Source organism: Triturus cristatus, chromosome 2_2, assembly GCF_964204655.1.
Source record: "Triturus cristatus chromosome 2_2, aTriCri1.1, whole genome shotgun sequence".
In the NCBI taxonomy this organism is placed as follows: Eukaryota; Metazoa; Chordata; class Amphibia; order Caudata; family Salamandridae; genus Triturus; species Triturus cristatus.
Genome location: NC_140582.1, coordinates 774,980,578 through 775,004,929, shown reverse-complemented (window position 1 = coordinate 775,004,929; position 24,352 = coordinate 774,980,578). Strand labels below are relative to the sequence as shown.

Here is a 24,352-nt window from a genome sequence, read left to right as displayed (position 1 = left end):
ACGCCTTTGCACCATGGTGCATATGTCATGCATAGCAGTAGGGAGACTTTGTGTACTAGAGGAGAGAAAAAGCGCAGTAACAGGCCAATTTTAGTAAATATCACTCTGTGCTGGTTTCTATTTTAACATTGGTTAGTGTGCAGCATTGTGCTAAAAATGATAAATACGTCCTAATGTGTCTCTGTGACTTAAAGAGTTGTATGGACATTTTGGTATATTATTGTCTGGATTAGACGCCAGAGTAAAAATGTACAGATAAAAAATTGCGTTTGCATATTTCTAATAATTTTGAACTCACCTTCACTATTTTTATATTCCAGATGCTTAGGGGTCTATTAGGATTGTGTGCAGATCGCCACCGCCCTACCGGCGGTGGCGATCCGCACGTCAAAACACCCCGCCGGTCAGCCTTTTACCCCCTGCCACATTAGCATGGTGGGGGATACCGAGGCAGACGGAAAGACCGTCCGCCACTTTTCCACCGGTAAACAATCATCACGATTGTCTACCGGGCGGAAAAGGCCTCCAATATGGTGGCGGGGCCTTGCAGGCACCGCCATCCATATTAGTATCTGGCATTTTCAATGCCTTTCCATGGCAGAGACTCTGCCATGGAAAAGCATGTGGAGTTCTCTTTGGGGGCCCATTGCGGGCCCCCAGGTTGGTGGGGGTTTGGGAGGCTGCACTTGGGGGGTACCCATGATAACCCCCAAAATTGGCATGCACAAGGTGGCAGGCACCACGCGGTGCCTGTCATGTTGTGCATGCCAATGCACAACATGCATATATGGCGGGTGCTGCTTACAGCACCTCCTGCCACAATGCAATATATGCGGGATGCCACTGTGCAGTGGCATCCTAATTGCCGGTGAGAAAATCACCCATTATCCAAACAAATAAATGCTTTCTGAATTAAGAATGTTGCCTGCTTTGGAGAAATGTTCAACTGCAAACATGGGTTCAGTTTACTTGATCCCATTTTAAGAGAGATATATATACTTTCTTGTACTTCACATTTTAGGATTTTCTAGTTTGCTGCTTGGGTATTTAGAAAAAATATTGAGTTATAAATGTCGACTTACACAAATATCAAGTTGTAAATATCATGACACGGAAATATTGACAGCAAGAAAATCGTGGTAAAGAATATCGATTTTAAGGTAAGAAATATAGGGGCCTATAAGCATCACGGGCGGATCGCCACCGCCCAACTGGCGGTGGCGATCCACCCGCCAAAACACCAGGCCAGATGTCCTTTTACCTCACTCCACATTAGCACGGCAGGGGGTTCCGCGGCAGACACAAAGACCGGCTGCCACTTTTCCACCGGTAGGTAATCGTCATGATTGCCTACCGGGTGGAAAAGGCCTATGATATGGTGGCGGTGCCTTGCAGGCACAACCATCCATATTATGAAGTGGGCGGTGTCATGCCTTTCCATGCGGAGACTCCGCCATGGAAAGTCATGTGGGAATCGCATTGGGATCCCGTTGGGGGACCCCGGGGGCTGGCGGGTTGGGGGGCTCTAATTGGAGGCCATTGGCATATACAAGTTGGCAGGCACTTTGTGGTGCCTGTCATGTTGTGCATGCCAATGCACAACATGCATTTTCTACATTGTGGCGGGTGCTGCTCACAGCACCACCCGCCACAATGTTGAATATGTGGGATGCGACCGCCACGGTGGCAGCCACATCCTAATTGGCGGTGCAGGACTGCTGCACCACTGGCGGCCGGTCCCAGCACCGCTAGGGTGGCGGTGGACTGAATTTCGCCCGCCATCCTAATGGACCCCATAGTTTAAAAAAATATGGAAGTCATTAATATAGTTTGCAAAAATATAGTTGTTTAAAATATTGATTGTTTTAATTAGTGTTATGTATTTAAGTATATATTTTAAATGTATGTGATGTATCACTTTTGTATAAGTATTGTTTAATGTTTTTTAATATATTTGTTACATTTTTAGTAGTTATCAATTTTATTTTAAATACATTTCACATTTTTTAGTTCTGCAGTAGGTTGTAGGTTTATAGGCAAATAGGGTGGGGCTTTGTGGTGTTTTTTTTCCCAGAAGGTCCTGCACTGCTTTAAAAAAATTGCCAATTGTTGCCAGTTTGAGGGGGACCATAGTGCTAAAAATCCAATTCATTGCATTGTTGTTGTTAATTAATATTCATTAATTAATTGAAATGTAAATATGGAAAAGGTGTAATTAAATTTAGGTGCAGGTTTTTGGGTTATTAGGGGTAAAGGGTGGGAAGTCATTTATGTTTAATTAACAATTAATTGATCATTAATATTAATTAATTGATAATTAATTAGGGTAATTGTTTATTTTTTGTGTGGGGTTTGGTTTTACTGGGGAAAGGGTGGGGAGTAAATTAATTTTACTTTATAATTAGTTGTTAAATACTATTAGTTTTGAAAATAACTTTTAATTGTGAAATTACATTTTTTACAGTTTAATTTCAGCTCTGGGTTGTGGGGATTATAGAGGTAAAGTGTGGGAAGGTAATGAATTTTGTATGTGTTTTAATTTGTTTTTTAATCAATAATTTCTCTTTAATTGATAATTACTTATGTTTATTACGGAAGTAATTTTTAAAAAATGTAGATGTAGGTTGTGAATGGTGTGATGTTATAGGGTAGGAAATAAAAACACTAAATGGATGTAATAATTATTGCTTTTGCTTCTAAATAATTTCTAATTAAAAATATTTATTTGTTTGAAAATTAACTTTTTATTTAATTAATATTTGTAGGTATTTGTCATCTGTATTTCACATTATATATTTTTTTTAACTTTTAATATTACATTTATTTCTGTTTTAATTTTTTATATATTTATGTCTATTTTTATTTATTTTGTCTTCTAAATATTTTTGTTGTTGTTGATATGTTGTTTGTTTTAATTTTGAACTGGCTGAACACCAATTTTTACCCCTCCGCAATCCAACACTTTTCCTATTGTTGCACTCACTGGAGTGGGAACAGTATTTTTTACTCCTCCACTTTCCAGCACTGTCCCTACTGTTGCACTCATTGGAGTGGGAATAGTAATTATTACCCCTCCGCTATCCAACACTTTCCCCACTGTTGCATTGACTGGAGTGGGAGTAGTACATTTATCCCTCCCCTATCCAAAACTTTCCCTACTGTTGCAGTGCATATGTGTGTGTGTGTGTGTGTGTGTATATATATATATATATATATATATATATATATATATATATATATCTTTGTTTCATTTTTATATAATTGTAAAATTATAAAGTAAATTCAAATGAATAGTGTATTTATTGTGTTAAAGTAAATATATATATTAATTATTATACAAAAAAAGTTCCCCTTGCGGTGGAGGCACACTCAGCATCATCGCTCAGGTCGTGTGCATATTTTTGTATTCATGTTTGTATATTTGGGTGACCGTCCCGGGTCACGGATGTCACCACCACGTGAACTCTATGGGTTCGCTGCCGCTGGAGTTCGAGCGGCGAGGCGAAGTGGGAGATGCCTGGCATTGCAATTGCATTTCTCATGTGACATTTTTGTTTCCCCGATTACTGATTGTTTTTTGAATGCTTGAAATGGTTTGGCGGTACCCCATTACAACTACCAGCCCCATAACGCACCATAATTATTGAATCAAGGAATTATAAAAACTAACGAGGGAAAACGCTGGTTATTGACCGCCATTCTGTTGCTTCACAGGCTGCCCATGAGGAAGGGTGTAATGCTTGAAACGCGTCGGCAGCAAATTCCAAGAGGCTATGCACATGAGACCTGAGCGACGATCCTGAGTGTGCCTCCACCGCAAGAAGAACTTTGTTTGTATATTTGGTTGACCGCCCCGGGTCACGGATGTCACCACCACGTGAACTTTATGGGTTCGCTGCCGCAGGAGTTCGAGCGGCGAGGCGAAGTGGGTGATGCCTGGCATTGCAATTGCATTTCTCATGTGACATTTTTGATTCCCCGATTACTGATTGTTTTTTGAATGCTTGAAATGGTTTGGCGGTACCCCATTACAACTACCAGCCCCATAATGCACCATAATTATTGAATCAAGGAATAATAAAAACTAACGAGGGAAAACGCTGGTTGTTGACCGCCATTCTGTTGCTTCACAGGCTGCCCATGATGAAGGGTGTAATGCTTGAAACGCGTCGGCAGCAAATTCCAAGGGGCTATGCACATGAGACCTGAGCGACGATCCTGAGTGTGCCTCCACCGCAAGGAGAACTTTGTATGTATATTTGGGTTACCGCCCCGGGTCACGGATGGCACCACCATGTGAACTCTGTGGGTTCGCTGCCGCTGGAGTTCAAGCGGCGAGGCGAAGCAGGAGATGCCTGGCATTGCAATTGCATTTCTCATGTGACATTTCTGTTTCCCCGATTACTGATCGTTTTTTGAAAGCTTGAAATGGTTTGGCGGTACCCCATTACAACTACCAGTCCCAGAATGCACCATAATTATTGAATCAAGGAATAATAAAAACTAACGAGGGAAAATGCTGGTTGTTGACCGCCATTCTTTTGCTTCACAGGCTGCCCATGAGGAAGGGCGTAATGCTTGAAACGCGTCTGCAGCAAATTCCAAGGGCTATGCACATGAGACCTGAGCGACGATCCTGAGTGTGCCTCCACCGCAAGGTGAACTTTTTTGTATATATATTAATTATTATATATGTGTGTTTAACTCTTAAATTAGGTCTATTTGCTATTTTTGTTAAAATGTTATGAAAATTACATTTCTTTTTTAAAATAATTCCATTATTTAATATATTTAATTCTTATAATTTTTTTTCTCTTTCTCTCTCTCTCTCTCTCTCTCTCTCTCTCTCTCTCTCTCTCTCTCTCTATATATATATATATATATATATGAAACAATATTTTGTACAACTAGATTTTTGATATTGATCTTTTTTACCGATATTTTTGTACTGACCATTATAAATGTAGAATGTTGATATTTTTGACATCCATATTTAAAATTCAATATTGTGATATGCAGATATTTTAGGTGTCGATATTCTGCCCGTGAACTGCCACTAGGGAAAACTACAAACCCTGGATACCTTTACAATCCCTAATATATGGAGTAATTGGATATCTTTTTGAAAGCTTAAGTGTACACTGCATGCCCCAATATTAAAAAGAAGAGTTCAGAAGTTAGGACAGGGACTTTAGGATATCTGGGTTCATCGGCACTTAAGAGATGATAGGATACAGGATAGGATATCATGGATGATATGAGGAAATTGAAGGCATATTAGCAAAGAGCAAGGTTCTGACCCCGACATGGGCTTGTAGGACTGGGATCATCTAATTTAACTACATCACCCTGTACTCAAATAGGGTGTGTTAAATCGAAATACTTTTTTATTCAATTTAACTTTTGTAGATGTAATACAATGCAATGCCCCAACTGACTAAATACCTAAACCAATAAACACATGAAAATGAATTCCTGCTCTGTTAATAATTTCCACTACACTTTTCATAAGACTGAAAATCATGTTCTGTAATGTTTAAGAACTTTATAACATTTACATCAGAACCATTGTTTATGCATACTAAAATAAAGAACAAAGGTATGTGAAACCCCAGCCTGCTGAAAGAAAATTAAGAGTGCACAATAATATATGTTGTCAGGATTTACATTCATATTAAATCATGTTATTGTAAAATATTTTGAATTCATTTTGCAGTGCAAATAACGGAAATCCCATCAGATGTTCCAGACTAAAATAGAGCAATTTTAAGTAAATACATTCCATTTCACAGGGGACCATTTTATGTAAGGCCATGTAAAGTTATGAAATGATACCAGTTCAAATGGTGATTACAAACAGCCTATTATTGGACTGATGCTGTTGGTTTTTGAGAACCTGCTAAACAGGGATCAGTGCATGTGCTCTGACCCCTAAAAATGTGTTCAATTGGTTAAAATCTCTGAGTGGCACATTTACCTTACATATATGGTACCCCGTGTGCCCAGTACCTGTTAGTTAAATAGCACTACTGGACTGCCGCACTTATTGTGCCACCACTAAAGTGGCCATGGAAAGCATGACTATAGGCCAGCCATAGAGTTTTAAAATGGTCCTATCCACCTTTCAAAATACACTTCTGCCAGACATAAGCTTTTCTTTAAAATAGTAGTAAGTATCTTGTAAAGTAGGCCTTACCAGCCCTAAAGCAGTGTGCATAGTATTTTAAAGGAGGACATTTGTATTTCATGCGTTTACGTGTCTTGACAGTGAAAAAGGCTCCAGTCTTGTTTTCCACTGTAGCAAGGCTGATTGTGCCATAGAAAAAACTGGGTTCCTTTATTACACTCAATAAAGCTAACATCAGAGCGGTATTAGTCACCAAAATACGTCAAGCACTGATTTGTATCCTTAAACAAAATCCAACTTAATGACAGACAAATTATGTCTAACTATTTCAGAAATAGCATTGAAATTAATTATTCTTCTCCCTAAAGCCTCTGGTAGCCTTATCAGAGTTAATCCCTAGCAGTCACCTGGCAGCCTGCTGGCCCCTTGCAAGAAGGAGTGAACAGTTCTCAGGAATGGTACCTCGGTCTGACAGGATGGCCTGGGGGATGTGCCCACCAATTGGACAAGCTTCAAAGGGGCATTCACTTTCCCAAGCAGATGTAACCCACAGCTATTCCTGCCCTTTCAATTGTCGAGGTAGTCATGATAGGCAGCAATACCAGTGGGAGAAAACCTGTTTTAGAACTGATTTGGAGGGGGGAGTTTCTCATTTCCCTAGACACAACTCAAGGGTGTGCCCAGAACTCTACCCAGAAGAAGAAAGGTTCTGCCATGTTGAAGTTAGGCAGAGCAGTGTACTGTGGGATTGTATAAGGTCAAACCCATAGGAAGTTATGCAAAAGTGGGTAGGTTTGCCCCTGGGATCTTTCTCCTTATTGATCATGGAGTTTCCCCCACCACCCAGCTGGTGCCAGGTGTAAATGCGGCATCCATGGGTACTTTTTCAGAACACACCTGTACCTACGGAAGGCAAAGGATGGACTGCACCTGCTGGTGAACCTGTCAAGAGAGACCTCAAGGGCTGGACCTACTTCCATTTGTACCTAGGACAAAGAAGTTGATTCTAGGGTCAGGTAGCTGTCTTTCTGTTAAGCTACTGGGCCAGAAAAGCTACAATAATCCTACTTATTCCAAGAGTCTAGCTGACCAGTTCTAACTGGAGTTGTCTTTAACACTGCTAGTGACTGCTAAGGGAGTGAATTGTAACTTCCAATTTCTGTCTACAAGGTACTGGATTTTTTGCTCCTGTTGTAAAGTACACTCCCACCTTCAAGGACGTCCTTGCCAAGTTTCCAGCTGGAGCCTCAGCTCACCCCCAGGGACCAATGTCTCACCAGGCCACCATCGTAAAGCTCTCCTTTCGGCCCCAGCCTGCCCATTTCTACAGAAAATCTTTTAAGTCAAAAAGTAAACTTTCTACCAGGACAAATCAGGTCCCTATACCCAACCTGCAGTGGCTCACAGTTGGCTTTATCTTTTTGACTTAAACCAGGACTAGTGCAACAGGATAACCAGAATTTGTGCTTTCGACTTTTAGGTGCTTTTTTGCCTTAAAACATCTAAAACACATATCTCTTGCTCCCTATTTTTAATTGGAGTAGGATTTTTATTGTGTTTTGTTTTCAAGTTTTTAACTGTTTGGGTACTGATGAATGCTTTACAAATTTCTCTTAAATTAAGCCTGCCTGCTCTGTTCCACAGCTACCAAGAGTTGAGCTGAGGTCTAAACTATTAAGCCCTAACCGGACTTGGAATGGAATTGAGGCATTGTAACTAACTAATAATCCACATTGTAACATCACACATTCACTATCAGACAAAATTTGTCTGGATTTGTTGGATTTTTATTGTGTTTTGTTTTCAAGTTGTTAACTGTTTTGGTACTGAGAAATGCTTTACAAATTTCTCTTAAATTAAGCCTGCCTGCTCTGTTCCACATCTACCAAGAGTTGAGCTGAGGTCTACACTATTAAGACCTAACTGGACTTGGAATGGAATTGAGGCATTGTAACCAACTAATAATCCACATTGTAACATCACACATTCACTATCAGACAAAATTAGTTTTGGGATTTCTTTTAAAATACAGTAATTACTGGATAGCTCATTATAAAATACAAACCACAAATGAAACCTCTATAACAAAGTATGCAGTCATTCACACATGTGACTGCTTTAGCAAGACTTGCCACAAACCATCCTTTCTGGAAACTTCATAATATATTCATCGTGGGATGGGATGATTATGTAGGGTATTGCTAGGCAAGACTTTATTTTTAATCATAGTGAACAAGTGTCTTCAATTTCACGGCTTGTTATTTAATGACAACATTGTTTTGTGGCAAACACCATTTTAGATAAAGCAAAGTACATAGACAAATGGTCATGGTAACTAAACAACACTCACCTATCGTTAGCTGGCCTGTTAACTGGCCCATGTGATTCCTTGCGTTCACTGTTACATTTCTGTCTGATTGTAAGACAAGTGGACTGTCCTGGGGTCCATAATAATATAAGGGAAAGAAAAAGAGAAAGACTCAAAAGAAGCAAGTAACAATAATCTTATTATGCTATGCACAATTTATGCATCATAAATATTGGTATTATAGGTTTTCAGTTAATAAATTGTGTGTCGAGAAAACCTGGTAGAGTATATGTGACTGCAATTTTGTTCAAAGTTAGGTGCTTGCAATCAACTTCATAGTATTACTGTCAAATGGGCTGTGACATTAAAATGTGCTACATAAAGTGTAAATGCCTGAATGAACCAAAATTTTTCAGTCAGAGGGTGAACTTTGGAGCATACATAACATACATATGACTAAAATGTGGAACGGTGTTGCAACTTACAGGGAGCACATTCTCCGTCAAAATGCCTTTCTGTGCAAATAAATCATCAGAGACAACCTCTGAAATCATAAAAAGCTTTGACTGGGGAAGAGTGACGTATAATTTGTTTATTGTAATTTACTGTTATCTGGAAATACTGGAAGAACCTTGTGGTTAACAGAAATTCACACTGTTCTGTGTCATCCTTTTCAGATGAACAAGTTTCAGAGCAACCTCCCCACAAACCAATGTTTTGTGAACTCTGAACACAAAAACTGTTTTGATAGGGGAAGAGTGAAGTATGAATTGCTTATTACAAAGTATCTGTTTTAAAGAAAGACAGGAAGAACCTTGTTGTCAACAGAAATTGACACTGTTCTATGAACCATCCTTTCCAGAGGAACAGGTTCCACAGCAACCTCCTCACAAACAAATGTTTTGTGACCTCGGCCCATGTGTAAAAAATTCCAAATTTGCGATTCCCAAATAGTGAATCTGTAGAAATTGCTTTTTGGGAATCGCAAAATGGAATGTATGGAACCTATGATTTCCAAATAGCGATTTCTCCGAATTTGTATTTGCTGTTAGGAAATTGTAAAGAAGCAAATCATAAAAGTGTGATTTCCTAATAGGAACTCTCATAACTTACACATATGGGCCAATTCTGTTTCAGTGATAAAATGATGTCTGCTAGTGTACTCAGATTGATGTTAAAAAGGAGGCGAGTAATGATAGACCCTTGGAATACTTCTGCTGTTATTCTGAATGGTTGAGCGCTAAATAGAGGAAATTATCTGATAAGCAATTTGGCCACAAGATATTATGTAATCAATTTCAGAATGGATCTTGAATCCCCAAATTATTTACTGGCACATGCATCAACAATGCCATTTGCGATTCCTTATTAGCGAAAAATAAGGATTCGCTAATAAGGAATAGCAAAAGGCTATGCATGTAGAAATCGCTTAAAGAATAGTGATTTCTAAACATTCCTTAATTGCGAGTCGCAATTAAGGAATACCTCCCTATTCATTCCTATGGGCCTAGAGGCCCTTGGCAATGAATGGGAAGACATTCTCAATTGCGATTCTCAATTAGAGAATCGCAAACTGAGAGTGCAATTTCAAGGGTGACAGGGTGTCAAAAGGACACCCTGTTGCACCCCTGAAATCTGCATATGAGTACATCTTGCACACACACATGCCCCAAGGGCTTGTGTGTGTGTAAAATGGAACTTTGAAAAATGCACTTTAGTGCATTTTTCAAAGTTTTTGCAAATTACCATGAAGTTCAACTTCAATTTGAGATTACTTAAATGCAATTTAAGTAATCGCAATTTAGAGATTACTTAAATTGCGATTTTTGCATTTGGGATGATGCATCCCAAATACAAAAATACCGGTCGCAAAGGGGCAGATTCTGAGAATCTGCCCGTTTGCGACCGGTTTTTGCTTTGATGCATGTGGGCCTAAGTCTCTTTATGAAAGAGTGTTGAGGATCTGTGTTGAAGGCCAAAGACCGGTCGAGTCGAAGTAGGGCTATTATATTGGTTTCATTTCATCCCATACTACATCCAGAAAGCCTCCGTACCTCGTCCAGGAAGGGATCCATTTTGATAGCCTGAAAACAGGTTTTTATCTTCAACAAAGGCAGATATCTTTCATGCAGGCTCTTGAGAAATGGTTCAGTCAGCAGTTATTTGGGTCAGTGGGATCCAATCCATGTTTCTTAATTATGGGTTTCATATGTGTCATTTTCAGTTCACTTGGAAAGGTTCATGATTGAATATTGTCCTAGCTGGGATGGCTTAGATATTCTAAGCAGAATGTCCTTGAATATGTGTGCTGTGGATGGGTCCACTTGTGATGCAGATATTCCATGCAAAGTAATGCAGAAATCTTCTGGTGTTAGAGTGTTTAAACTGAATAACATTTCTCTATGGTTTAGATAGTAATCAGAATGAGGCATAAATGGTAGAGCTGGTGGGGTTTCTGTTTCTCTTCTAGAGGTGGAGTTCCAATTCAGCCCAGTCACTGAGGGGCATATGTATCAACATCACCATTTGCGATTCTCAAATAGCGATTTTTAAGGAATCGCTATTTGAGAATTGCAAAACAGGATGTATTTAAAAAATTGCAAACTTTGTGCGATTTCTTAAAATTCCTTAATTGCGATTAGCAAATTGCGAAATCGCAATTAAGGAATACCTGCCCATTCATTCCTATGGGCCAGGAGACCCATAGGAATGAATGGGAAGTAATTCTCAAATTGCGACTCGCAATTTGCTAATCGCAATTTGAGAATAATTTCAAAGGTGCAAGGGTGTCAAGATGACACCCTGATACACCCCTGAAATTAGCATGTGTGGTCATATGGCGCACATACATGCCCTAAGGGCATGTATGTGCATCACGTGGCACTTAGTAAAATTACAAAACGTGTATTTTTCAGAGAAATCGCAAATTAACACCAACTAATAGTTGGTGGTAATTTGCGATTTCTTAAGGATTAATCGCAATCCTTTGGTGAGTGTTACATTTCATTTAAGAAATCGCAATTTGCGATTTCTTAAATGCTTACACGAACTTAAGAAATCACTAAATTAGCGATTCCTTAAATTTGCGTTGGGAATTTGCCTAATACATCCAGTTTTGCGAATTTTTAATCGCAAACGCTGTATTTTGCGAATCGCAGCGTTTGCGACTATAACTTTGCTTGATACATATGCCCCCATATCCCTTAAAGCAAAGATATTAGTACAGATAGACTCAACAATTGAGAATTATGTTCACTTGGGATGGGTTACAATACCTGCAACACTCATTAGCAGAAACGTGTCAGTTTCTGCTAATAGCAGAGCAGCCTCACACATCCTCACCCACAACAGAAGGGAAGTTAGTGACATCTGACATTCCGCCCCTTAATGTTTAGACAGAGGGTGACCTTACTTGATGCATTTTGGCCACCTTTTTAAAGTTTGCGCCTGTTTACCTCCAGATGTAATTTGATTGTGATTACATTTCCTAAATGGCCATTTTGCTACTAGTTGCAATTAAGAAATGCTATATACACAAATACCTAATCACAAAAATCCCTATTTGCGATTTGCTATTTCACTAATCTCAAAATGTGATTTGTACTGGGTAGAAATCACATTTTGTGATGCCGCTTGTGCCTTTCGTATATACCGAAAGGAAGCTTTGCATTTCTTAATGGCCCAAAATAGCAATTCGGACCATTAAGAAACGCAAAATCGTTTCATACTTATATGCTCTCACATCCTAAAAAGTCCACTTGATGCGTGAAAGACTAAGCTAACTTTATATGCAGTAGAGTATGTGCTCTCATTCACACATGCAAAAGATCATTCAGCCACAGTGAGTGGCATGCTTCATCATAGGGCTATCCCACCTATCTGCTGTTTTCTGATATCAAGTGTAGCACTTATGGACTTCACTTAGGAAAAGTATACATTTGTAAAAGTAAAGCACAAATAATATATTTTTATCCCACTATCACGGAAAAATCCGTAAGAGAATCCTTAACTAGATCCTTCCTATTCCACCAGCATACACATTTCTCAATGCAGTTCTCCAAATGACCATTTGTCTTCATATGTGTATTTTTTATAAGGTGCTGCCATCAATGTAATCTTTGCCAGTAGAAATAGTGCCCCATAAAAGCAGCCCTTCAATGGAATTGCTCTCCTTTTTTTTTAATCAGAACCTATCAACTGGGGAATTTGCCTTTTTAGTGTGTGAAGTAACTGTGCTTCTTGGACTGTAGGCCAACACCTAACACAGAAGCCACTTAAACCAGGCAAAGGTTTTTGGGCATATGCCTTTTGGGCCAGTAACTGCAAGATGGCAATGTTTTGGCAAGAAAACCATTGTTCATTTGCACAGAAACAGTGCACATGTGCAAACACCTAATGTGTCTAATTTTGTTCCTATATTTTCATCAATACATCTCATGGATTATAGATTTGGTGATCACGTTTGGGATTGGTAGTTATATTTACATATTTCATTGTTTATACCTGGTAGCACATCTATTTTTGCACATGGGTTTATTAGATGCTAGCGGTGGAGCTGTCCAGTAAGAAAGCAATGAAAATGTGTGTTTTAAAGACAGTGGCACATTGATTTTAGAAAAGCTGCCTGAATACAGGTGAAGTGCTTTTTTGACCTCTAGTAATGATGTTGTAAAGTTCACTGGTACACTTCATCCCTTATTGTGAACAATGTCCAAGAGGATTTTCTACCTGCGCAATTTCATTAACTTACTGTGCCAACGTGTGCAATGGTCATACTAATGACTGCAATAACATTTACTTGAAGACCTCCCAGTGATTTCCTTGATTGCAGGGGACCTTTCTGAATTCCTTCTAGGTTATCAGAGGGTGCGCCTGCATTTCCTTCACTCTTACCCCAGCACTTTGACTGCAATTGTGCCACTGAGTTAATGAGTCCACGTTTGATACAGTGAACAAAATTAATATTTTCCTTTGGATTAATACGTTTTTTCAGAGAGGACTTCAAATCATTGGAGCTGTCAGACATCACGAGTGCAGGGCCAGACTCACTGTTCCAAGCACAGTTACATCACAGGCGAGTCTGGAGTGCAAGGGTTGCCGTTGTCTAATATCACGGCCTGACGAGTCAATTTATTTTTTTATTATAGGATGGCTGGGCTTGGTTTTAATGCTTAATCATTTCCTGAGGAAGTTATTGCTCCCTATCTGGCACACATGAAGGTATCGGTTGTCAAATTCTCCTTGTCAGAACACATAAGCCCTGCCCTAGATATTTTTGGGGGAGTTGAGGGGGGAGACGAACTATTTTTAAATATATAATGGCTTTCGTATGAGGCACAATTTTAGATAGTGGGTTTGTACGCTCCACTAAAGCAGTTGTGAATCATTGTTGGTCAGTTGTGTAGAATGACAGATGTACTTGTGACTGGAATTAAGTAAGGAGTGTTGTGGCTGACGTGAGTAGTGTATATAAAACTTGCATGGACCAGATAGACTGCAAATTCAGTGCCTGTATTATTGCAGAATAGTGGATGTCTTGTGTGAGCACATAATCTTCAGAGCTCAACTGCCCAATGCAGCCAACATGGTCAAATAAGTCAAAACATATTAATATAAAAAAACGTCACTCCTACATTATTCAACAGGTCAGACAAGACTACGTAGCTGTTTTCTACTGTAATGAAAGGAAATACTTGGAGCTGGGAAACCTTCCTTCCAGTTTTAAATTGAAGGTACCCCACAGAAGTATCTCATGATTAAACTCCAGAGGAAACTTTCTTCTGAGTTTGTTTCCTCAGCAGGTTCATTGTTTCACAAATACCTTCTAGCATCATTCCCTTCCCTCCACTTCTGCAACCAATCATTCCAATAACTGGCGGCATTAGAGCCAACCTCTGACTCTATTCTTCTTCCAGAGAACCATCAACCTCACCACAATCCATTATCTGACACAAAGCAATGGGGATGTACATGGTTAGGACCCTAGAAGCATAGGAGCCTGGAGTCAAACTAGCAAAATATTAGACGCATGGACACTCTCAGAAAAATTACTTGATTAACAAATAAATCAATCTTATTCAACCTCATGGACACTAGAACTGTTATGTTATTGAAACAAATACTGAGACGGGTCGCATACAAACCTATTCCACTAAAACCTGTTCCTTGACATTAATCCAAACTTATTGATGACATTCAAATGATGGGATAACTTAAAGAAATTTTAAACAATAAAAATATTTCTCTGCATGTTTCAAAACAGCTCTTCCCACAAGTTCGAAAGAAATGTCAAAAGACATGGGGTAGGAAAATGGTTATCCTGGTTAGCCTCTTTCAAATATTTGCATGGTTAGATATTTTGCCAGGTACGTAACTCTTGCAACCAATCCTTGAAAAGAGACACTCATTTCTTGTATTTCAAGACATTGCTTAATAGTTCCATATAATATGAGCAAAGGGATTCCGCATCCATGTTTAACAATGTATGTGATTAACTTTTTTCTCAACTAGATGTGCAAAAGCCACTACCAAGCTTATGTTGTTTTGCTTTTTCTTTACCAAATCCCCTTTGACCTTTTCCATCTACTTCACGTATCAACTGTACCTCAATTAAATGTTAATGAAATAAATATTAACTTGCCCAATCCCTTCCCTCTTTCTATATTTTAACAACCACAACATCTTCAGATTCAGGAGAGAATATTCCATACCAATTTTGTTATTTTATATTGTATAAAAAAGTGCTGAAGGAAGCCTCGTCGAACCTCGATAAACAGAAAAACAAAATCAGTTCTGACCTGATGATATTTCACCTTTCAGTTTCCAGTTGCTTTGTGCCATTATGGAATACACAAAACTATTATTAATCTCTGATCAATCACAAAACCATTGCTCGTGGCATGCATTTCTGATGCTGGTCACCATATTATGTAAGCAGTAAGTCAGCAATCTGCCAGTCTTTTCAGAATCCCAGGCCAAGTCAAAAAAAGCTAACTCACTGCCTACTTTAGAGTTCGCCATAAACTGAAGGAATTCTGCCCCGTCAGACCCACAGTTCCCCACCTCATTTTGAGTCAAGAGAATTCAAGTAGAGTTAAACCAGTTCTTTTGACCTTCCTGTCCTCCAGCAGCAGAAAATAGCATTCCAATTAGGTGTAATGTCTTGTTCTGCCAGGGAGCAATACTCTCTCTTCAGAAGACAATGAAGGCTGTTGTGGGGCAAACAATTAAATATATTTATTCTAACAGGACAGGAGCACAAAGTATTACAGAGGGCTGAAGAAACCTCCTTCCTTCTTACATGAATGAGATCCAAGTGAAATAAGCCTTGCATCAATAAGTGTCGCTTTGACATTTCTCTCCAACAACTACATCAAAGGCTGTTCTAAGAGGCTGGATATAGGGGAGTCTGACTTCAGGCTTTATAGATGAAGGTCTCAAGGAAGGTTTACAATCAAGTGAGACATGTTGTGAGGAAAAATAGGGTTGAGATATAGTGGGAATTCTATAATGAATGAGCCTAGGTTCTCTAATCACTGATATATTTTAGTTTTAAAATGAGGCCCTTACACTGACTACTCTGGACATTCCCGGAGGGAAACAGCTCTTCCACTGTCAGCTGGCTAGGTTTGTGTTGGCTGCTCCAAGGACATGAAAGGCACAATGACACCATCCTGATTGGAGGAACCAATTACCAGTTGGGAGTGGACTTCACTGGACCATGGGGAATCTGAAAGAGAGAGACATGGGCCGTAGAAATCCGACATGAGAACCTAGACGCTGTAGGAGAGATCAAGGGTGTCTTACCCAGAATCAAGAAGTATTTGGAAATTACTAAAATGACATCTAACATCTGTAGGACCAGCACAAGACACCAGTACTCCTTGTCCGGTTTTTCCGGGTTGAGCTTTTCCTGTTTGCATTTGAGGACACCACTAAAAATCTAAATTGAAGGTCTTTGAGCTCCGATCAGCTACGGCTTCTTGTGTTGCCTTGCTAGCTGGAACAGAGAACCAGAATAGATATCAAGTCTGAATATGGAAATTGGGACCAAGGGGGAGGTGGAAAATCAATGCATGCCACGAAGCAACCTTGCTGGCTACAAAATCCTGTTTTGTTCCATACAGTATTTCTGATGCCAGAACTAAAGGGTTGAGCTGGCACTCACATATATATATGGCTTTGAGGAATTATTACTGCTTCATTACCCTGCCACTGTAATAAATAGAGAACCACAACAATGTCCCAACATAAAAGATTTGTCTTGTGAGTGCAAAAAAGCTTATAAAATTCCTGCCCCACTACATTTGTCCTTAATCCATTTTTAATCATTTAAGTTTCCTTTTGCTTATTATTAAATGTTTCATTTTTTTATTGTGCTGTGTACTTCACTTTTATTATATTTAGCATTACCTTTAAAAGAAGAAGCCAAGCAACATCCCATAATGAATCTGCACAGGTTCCTCAAGGCTCCTCCCTGAGCCAGACATTCTTCAATGCATACATGATCCATCTTCCCAGGCACATCTGCTCTCAAAATATCAACGTTCTCTCCTATGCTGATGCCACGCAACTCATTCTCTCCCTCCTGGACAAAGTGGTCAGCACCCAAATCAAGTTCAATGTCTGCAAAACTGAATGAAGACAAACTACCTAGAGCTGAACACCGAGAAGATTGAAATCATTATCTTCAGAAAGAGCACTTCACTGTGGGGCTCCACCTGGTAGCCAACAGAGCTAGGACGAACAAGCACCCCACCACCAAGAACCTCGGGATCTTTATCAAAATCAAACTCAAACTTGACGATGCTGTCCCAGCCTCATGCTTCCATATCTTGAAGATGCTGAGGAAGATTTTCAAATGTCTACCAATCATCAACCAGAAAACCATCACACATGCCCGGGTCATAAGCAAGATGAGCTACCAGATCATCCTCTATGCCGTGATAAACAAAAACTAACCATAAGGCTGCAGATCATTCAGAACTCAGCAACAAGAATCACTGTCAACCTTCCACGCTGAACTCACATTTCACCACACCTGAAAGAGCCACACTGGCTCCCCACTCAAAAGCAATCACAATTCAAACTCCTCACTCACACTTTCAAGACACTACATATCACTGGCCCAGTGTACCTCAACAATTGCAACTGTTTTCACAAACCTTCCAGGCACCTCCACTTGCCCAGACTCCTACTTGCACAAATCCCACGCACATGGAAAACCAGATGTGGCGGTCGAGCCTTCTCCTACAATGATGCTAAAGTATGGAACAACCTGCCCTTGCACATAAGAGCCCTCTCCTCACTTCTTGAATCCCGCAAGAAGCTGGAGAGCTACCTCTTTTAGTAGTCCCGCTAGGCATAGGTGTGCCTAGACTCATGCCTGCTCAGCTGCAATATGCCCTCTGATCATATTAGCTCACTCTACAAATCTGAATAACAAAACATAAAATAACATACTGAATCAATCTCTCACAAATTGTGCTGGAGAACACCCTGCTGTGTTAGAGCTATCAGGGTTGCTCAGAGTTTTTCACTGAACTGTGGTGTGAAACAAAATGATTGTTTATTAAGTTGTCATTACAAATAATACTAAGGGGGGAATTTTCCTTCATTATTCAAAATTCTTGCAGGCCATTTTACCGCATTTAATATACAGGTTTATCACAAACAACCTCCTGTGCAGTAAAACCTCTTACCTCTCTTGATACTGACCACCATGCACTGTACATTTCCAACAAATTACTCCTCAGCTTTCTTTATCCCTCCTCAGACAGATACATTTTTAACTAAATCTGAATTTAATTTGTGTGTATAAGACACTACTCGTTTTTTACATAATTGGGTTATTTAGACCATTCAAATTCCAGGCAACTACGGTCATAGTTTTCAACATCATAAATTAGATCTCTTTACTGCATCACTTACATTAAATAAATTATAAATCCTTAATAGCACAAAATAACCTTTAGCTAATCTCTACTCATTTTACATACCTAAAATGTTCAATGGTTTCTATTTCTGAAACTCACAAGCCCTTAAATAAACCCACAATCCTCTTAAGAGACACAAATATCACAAAGTTGATGTGACCTGTAATTAGATTTATTGGTGCATAAAAAGAAAGACCCACAAAGAAAAATGTGTTTTGTCTAAGGTCATCTTTGGTTCACCAGTGCTAATTTTACCTGAGCAGCAAAGAAATATTTGTGAAGAAAGTACATCAGTGTGTGTATTTGGGTGTGCATCCATGTGTGAATGAGAGAGAGAGAAATCCACACAAACAGAAATACAAAAAAATGAAATAAAGAAGTTCACAGCACAAGCCAAGACCTGTTAGAAAGATTAAAATGCAATAAATACAATGGCAAGAAAATGAAGAAAGTTGTCTAACCATTCCAATAGAAACAGTAAGAAATGACATGACATGCAAGTCTACAGGAGTGAGAGAACTCTTGCAAAAGAAGACAAAGCTCCCTGTGCATCGAAGACCAGTGTATATGGCTTAAGATAGACTAACCTTCTTGAATACCTACATCTTGAGGCAAGGCCAGTTAGGAAGTTTCTTTCATAACCAGAAACAATTTTGGATGAAAATGTAACCCAGCATAATACCGATAATTTAACTGTGAAAATGAAAAAGCTACAGGAGGGACCAGGATTGCCTTGCATCTAGCCAAGCTGCATTCTTCTCCAATATTTTTTCTCATTTATGTGAATGTTTCCAGACAATGGGAGAATTTGTGCAGTACTGTAAAAGATGTTTTCATTTAGAGCTCCTTGCGTCTTAATGGTTTTTTCAAAAGACCCCAGACCACTGAAAGAAAGTCGTAGGGGTGTCTCCAGAATTTGCAAATGGTTCACAGCATTTCCACAGTGTCCCAACAGTTCATTTGGGATTCTCTAGTTTGATATACTGGGGTCCTCTTTTTCAGGACCCTTCCATTCCAAGCACAGGCTCAGGAAAGAAGCTAAACATCAAGTTGATGGCTGTTGATACTAGAGAATATTTGCAAAATGCTAAATAGTCGGTTCAGGGGACATGTAATACCAACAGATGACAGTAGAAATTCTGACTACAGCAGAAGACCAGTCTCCCACTATTCCTCCCAAAAATATGGGTAGCCTTCTTTTTCATGAAAAGGCTTGGATTTGTCTTGTTCGTCTCCTTGGTTTGATCAAATGAACAGTGAATTCTGCATAAGTATTGTTAAACTAATCCAACAGCTTTTCTTAATATTGCAACCTCATTATAAGCACAATCATATAATTCCAAGTCTATTTGCAAAAACGTTGTCAATGATTTTTACTTGGAATGAGAGCTTGGTCACTGCTCTAAGGTGGTGTAGTTTGTTAAAATGAAGCTTTTTTTGGAGGGTAATCTGCATCAGAAATATGCCTTTGAAGTTTATGATTTTTAGGACTAGAAGTTAAAGTTTTTCTTAGAGTAGGGAGAGAGGTGGTTGATAATGTATGACGTTAGATGAGTGGAGGATGTAATCTGCACAAACAGTTGTCAACTAGGTAGTTGGAATGATTATCAGTGAGTGTCTGTTATTTCGAGATTGTCATAGAGTGTTTTTTGGGAAGTTCTTTTGTGTTGCTCATAAATTTACAGTTATTCCACATAGAAGTTGGCTATATTCTTGCATCAGTGCTGCTGGGAATTTTTGGATGTAAATTATGTTATTGCAGTACTTGGATGGAAGAGAGAGAAAGGTTTTTCTGAATAGATAACGAACTCAATAATAAAAAAAAATCATAATAATAAATTACCTTGAAAGCTCCGGAGACTGACCTTTTGGTAACTCATAAGTGTCCAGAATGTGTCTAAAAAAGCAGAGGTTCTTGCCTCTCTTTCCATATATAGTTTGCTAAACATGTCACTTTGATACCACACCTGTCATACAAATTATTCCACAAATTGCAGAACTCAAGTTGAGGAATATTACCCTTTTTGAGCAGTCACCTCAATATTTTTGCTGGATTTTCTTGCTGGTGTTTGACTCTGTGCACTGGGACTCTGCTAACCAGGCCGTCTTCCATGTGCTCTGACCGCTAAAACATGTTGATTTTGGCTATATTTAAAATTGCCATACTTAAGTCCATAGTATATGGTACAAAGTGTAATGCGCTTTCACTACTGGACTGCAGCACACATTGTGCCACCTCAAGAGTTACAGTGCAAAACATGATGGCAGGCCTTCCACCAGTAACCTGGCTAAGCAGATTTAAATCACAAATTCGACTTGTCAAAAAAAGACCTTTTGGCAGGCCTAAACCCTCCTTTTAAATATTAATAAGTCAGCCTGAAGTAAGCCTTAATCGCCGAAAAGGGAGGGAAAAAGGAGAGTGCATGGCTTCTAAAAGAAGGACATGTAAAAGATAATGAAAGCATTGGGATATTTCCTAAAAATTAATAAGGTTATCTCAGCCTAAGAACCAGCTAAAAAGTACATTTTTAAACTTTTACAAATATTTATTACACACTCAATATATTGGTCATAACGTTTCTGCCATCTTGGTTTTATGTAAAGAGAGGCACTGTGGAATCATTTGCAGCAGGGCACACGGGAACTGCTGCAAAGGTTTGTAGGACTAACCCTGGGAATTTTTTCCCTATTGGTTAGGGACGGGTCAGTAGTTGCCCATACTCACAGGCTAGTGCTAGGCAAAAACATGGCCCTACTGAGCACTCTCTTTAGAACGCTACTGGACCTGGGAAGACAGACAAAAGACTGCACCTTCTGTTGAGACCTGTGAGGAGAACACTAAGGGTTGGACATTCTCCCACTTGTATGCAGGAAAAATTATTGGACTTCAAGGGTCAGTTGCCTGGCCTCCTGTTAAGCTACAGGGACATAAAAGCTGCAAGTAGCCCACCCTCCTGAAAAAGCCCAGGTGGACTTTTTCAACTGGACCTGCCCTGGCCCCTGCAGGTGGCTTCTGTTGGAGTGATTCTTGACCACCATGTGGTGGATCTCCAGTCCAGGAACCCTTGACTGGTGGCACATTGTACTCCCCCTGCCCAAATCTAGAAATCTGGAACATAGAAACTATTTGGTAACTTTTCACCTTGGGAACCATCGATGGACTAGGACCATCCAGCAGCCAATCTGCTGAGGGTGCATCGCTGGTGGGTCTGACTTCACTGTAACACCTGCTACGTTCTTTACCGCAGCAGAAAATTAATCTTAGTAGACCCAACACCAACTGGCATCTGATAACTTTGTATCCTCTTTGGCTACAGGCTGTAACGTTGTCCTGCCGATGAAATCAGGCTTGTAGAAAAGAGCCTGAGTCCAAAGGTAGACAGCTTCACTGGGCCGTATGCCAAACATCATCTGATTGTCATTGATTACTTTCTGGGCCTGAACTCCAGACTTTTCCTGTTCAGAGCTTTTCCAACCTTTATTTATGGTTTCACCAAAACATCGTCCTTTGTCAACCCATCGTTGACGACTCCACCTCCGTATCCAGCCTCCAGCCTTGCCCCTCTCTTGATTCTACCTTCTTGAAAGTTTTCTAAGAATGACAGTAACTTTCTGACTCGGACCAATTTAACCTGAACATCCAACCCACACTTCATCACGGTCGACTTTACCTTTGCCTTGGTCTAGTGTACCCAATTGCCCATGGTTTGCACTTTTCTGTTTTTGGTGATATTTGTATTGCACATTTTACAAATGTATATCTCTGTATGCCCTGATTGGAGTTTTATTGTTATGGTGGTATCATATTATTCCTTTGAATATGCTCTACGGGTATAAATTCAAGTCTGATTTTATTGTGTTGTGACTTTTTAACCGTTTTGGTACCTCAAATTGCTTTACAAATTACTTTAAGTTGAGCCTACCTGCTCTGTGCCAGGTTTAAATTATGTAAACCATTACTGGACCTAACCAGAATAGTCGCATTATTACTTGTAGTGGACGACCGTCCACCCCAACTAATGATCCACTCTCTTGGAGAAAGTATTTCCCTGTAATGCTTTCTGCTTTTCCCCATCACTCTTTCATTTTATCCTTTGATGAGGTGTTTGTCTTTGATTTTCTGGTCTTTACTACCCCACATATCTGCAATAATACATAACACAAACGGTTGTTTTGGAATCAACAGTGTTTATCATTTTCAATTCAATCCAGCTATTACCAAGTTCTTTGGACAATGTGGCTTGGAATTCTGAATTACAAATAACAAGAATAATTTGATATTTGTTAAAAGTGAATTAAATTACATTCTCCTTAGCGCAGAATAACAAGGACCACATAGACTGATCGCACATTGAAGGCTTCGTAGTTTCGACAACTAAAGTAATTCTGAAAGTGAAAAAATGAGCAACCGGTGTAATGATTTCCTACAGTTGTCAAAATTGAAGATGGATTTTCATTGGACTGTGTACACAAACCTCGGCATGTATATCTTGTTTAAGATACATGCATCACTGCCTTGTGTTCCTTATGTTATATTTAAAAAGACTGAGAAACGAAAAAGGCAAAGGCTTGGAACACGACGTCCTTAGAGCCCCTTAGCTATTAAGATATATTTGTTTACTCTGAAGTGTGTGTGGTAGCTGTACGAAATAAATCCTCTTTATAGTCATTGCATTTCTTCATTCGTGGGAAGCATTATTTCAAATGTGTGGTGTATGTCATGCTAAGTATAATGAGAATTTTCATAACATAATAGCTCTCAAAATTTTGAATTGAAAGCCCATGAAACCATACCATGCACTTTCGTTATGTATGTTAGTGTCACTTAATTGGGGCAAAGGATCTATAATTAAAACTTGAAATGTATTCTTGTACTGTATATTTGTAGTAGGTTCACAGTGCATGACAAATGGAATCGCGGTTTATTCGGAGCACTAAGAAAAAAAGCACTCATTCAATCAGTCTGAAAAACGTGTCCGAGCTAATGAAAAAAGTGCCATTTCGGAATCTACTTTTGTTATTTGGTCTGCCGAGAAATAATTTTTGCAAGCAATCGTGAATGGGACTACATCATTCGAAAATTACCATTCTCTATGCTGTCACAAACCATGATTAAGACATGATTAAGACATGATGATATTTACTATATTCTATGCTTCCCTTATGGAAGAAAAAGATCCGTATTTGTTTCAAGGTGCAACACATTGCAAAAAGGCTTTTAACACCTCCACAGAGCTCAAACCATTCATCCCATTCTAATCTTAAAAGCTGTTCGGAAAAATTACTATTCTGGCCTCTTTATTTGGGTTTTACATGTCACTCGAGATCTCAAACATACATCATGTATTATTGATCACATTGTAGGTATGTTTACTCTCATAATAGCGGTAACAGGTTATTTCACTCCTATGGGATCTTTAGGATAAGCAAACGCGGAAATGTCATGAAAATCCAAACAAAACAACGATCAATCAGAATATTTAACACAAGCACACGTATTGGCAACATCTAATAGTTTAAAGCGGGAGCACAATATTACATTAGCTTCACACAAGACACCTAAATAATGTTCATTTAGCTATCTGTGAGACTCGCTAGGAAAAATGTGACATCACTTCTCCAATTTTCATTACCATTGAAGCAACGGATACATTTTTGTAATTAAAAAAATTGTTTTTATATAGAAGTTATTTTCTACAAAGTATATCCTGTAAAGACCACTTCCAATCCAGAAAAGATCCTAACCCAATGTTTAACCAGTTCTGGACCACACAGCTATAATCCTGTGCTGTAAGTCCTGTAGTATCCCAAAACTGAAAATAATGTGACATGCTGCCTACTCTTCTAAACAAACGAGACTGTGCCTCTGCTAGTCAAGTTTGTCTGACTGTAAGAAAGTGGATTATTATTTAGAGTGGATGGGAGTACACCACAAGGAATACAGCTACAAATGTGCTAAGGTAAAACACAGTTTCAGTAATT

General features: G+C 39.2%; 1 protein-coding gene across 2 annotated transcripts in view; it reads right to left on the bottom strand.

Annotated features, from left to right (window-relative positions):
- SGCZ (sarcoglycan zeta) overlaps positions 1-24,352 on the bottom strand; it is a 4,297,431-nt gene that overhangs the window by 618,848 nt on the left and 3,654,231 nt on the right. For both annotated transcript variants that reach the window (XM_085642032.1, XM_085642033.1), the window contains exon 10: positions 8,478-8,565. In XM_085642032.1, the coding sequence (XP_085498158.1) occupies positions 8,478-8,565 (88 nt within the window). The remainder of the gene's footprint in view (positions 1-8,477; positions 8,566-24,352) is intronic.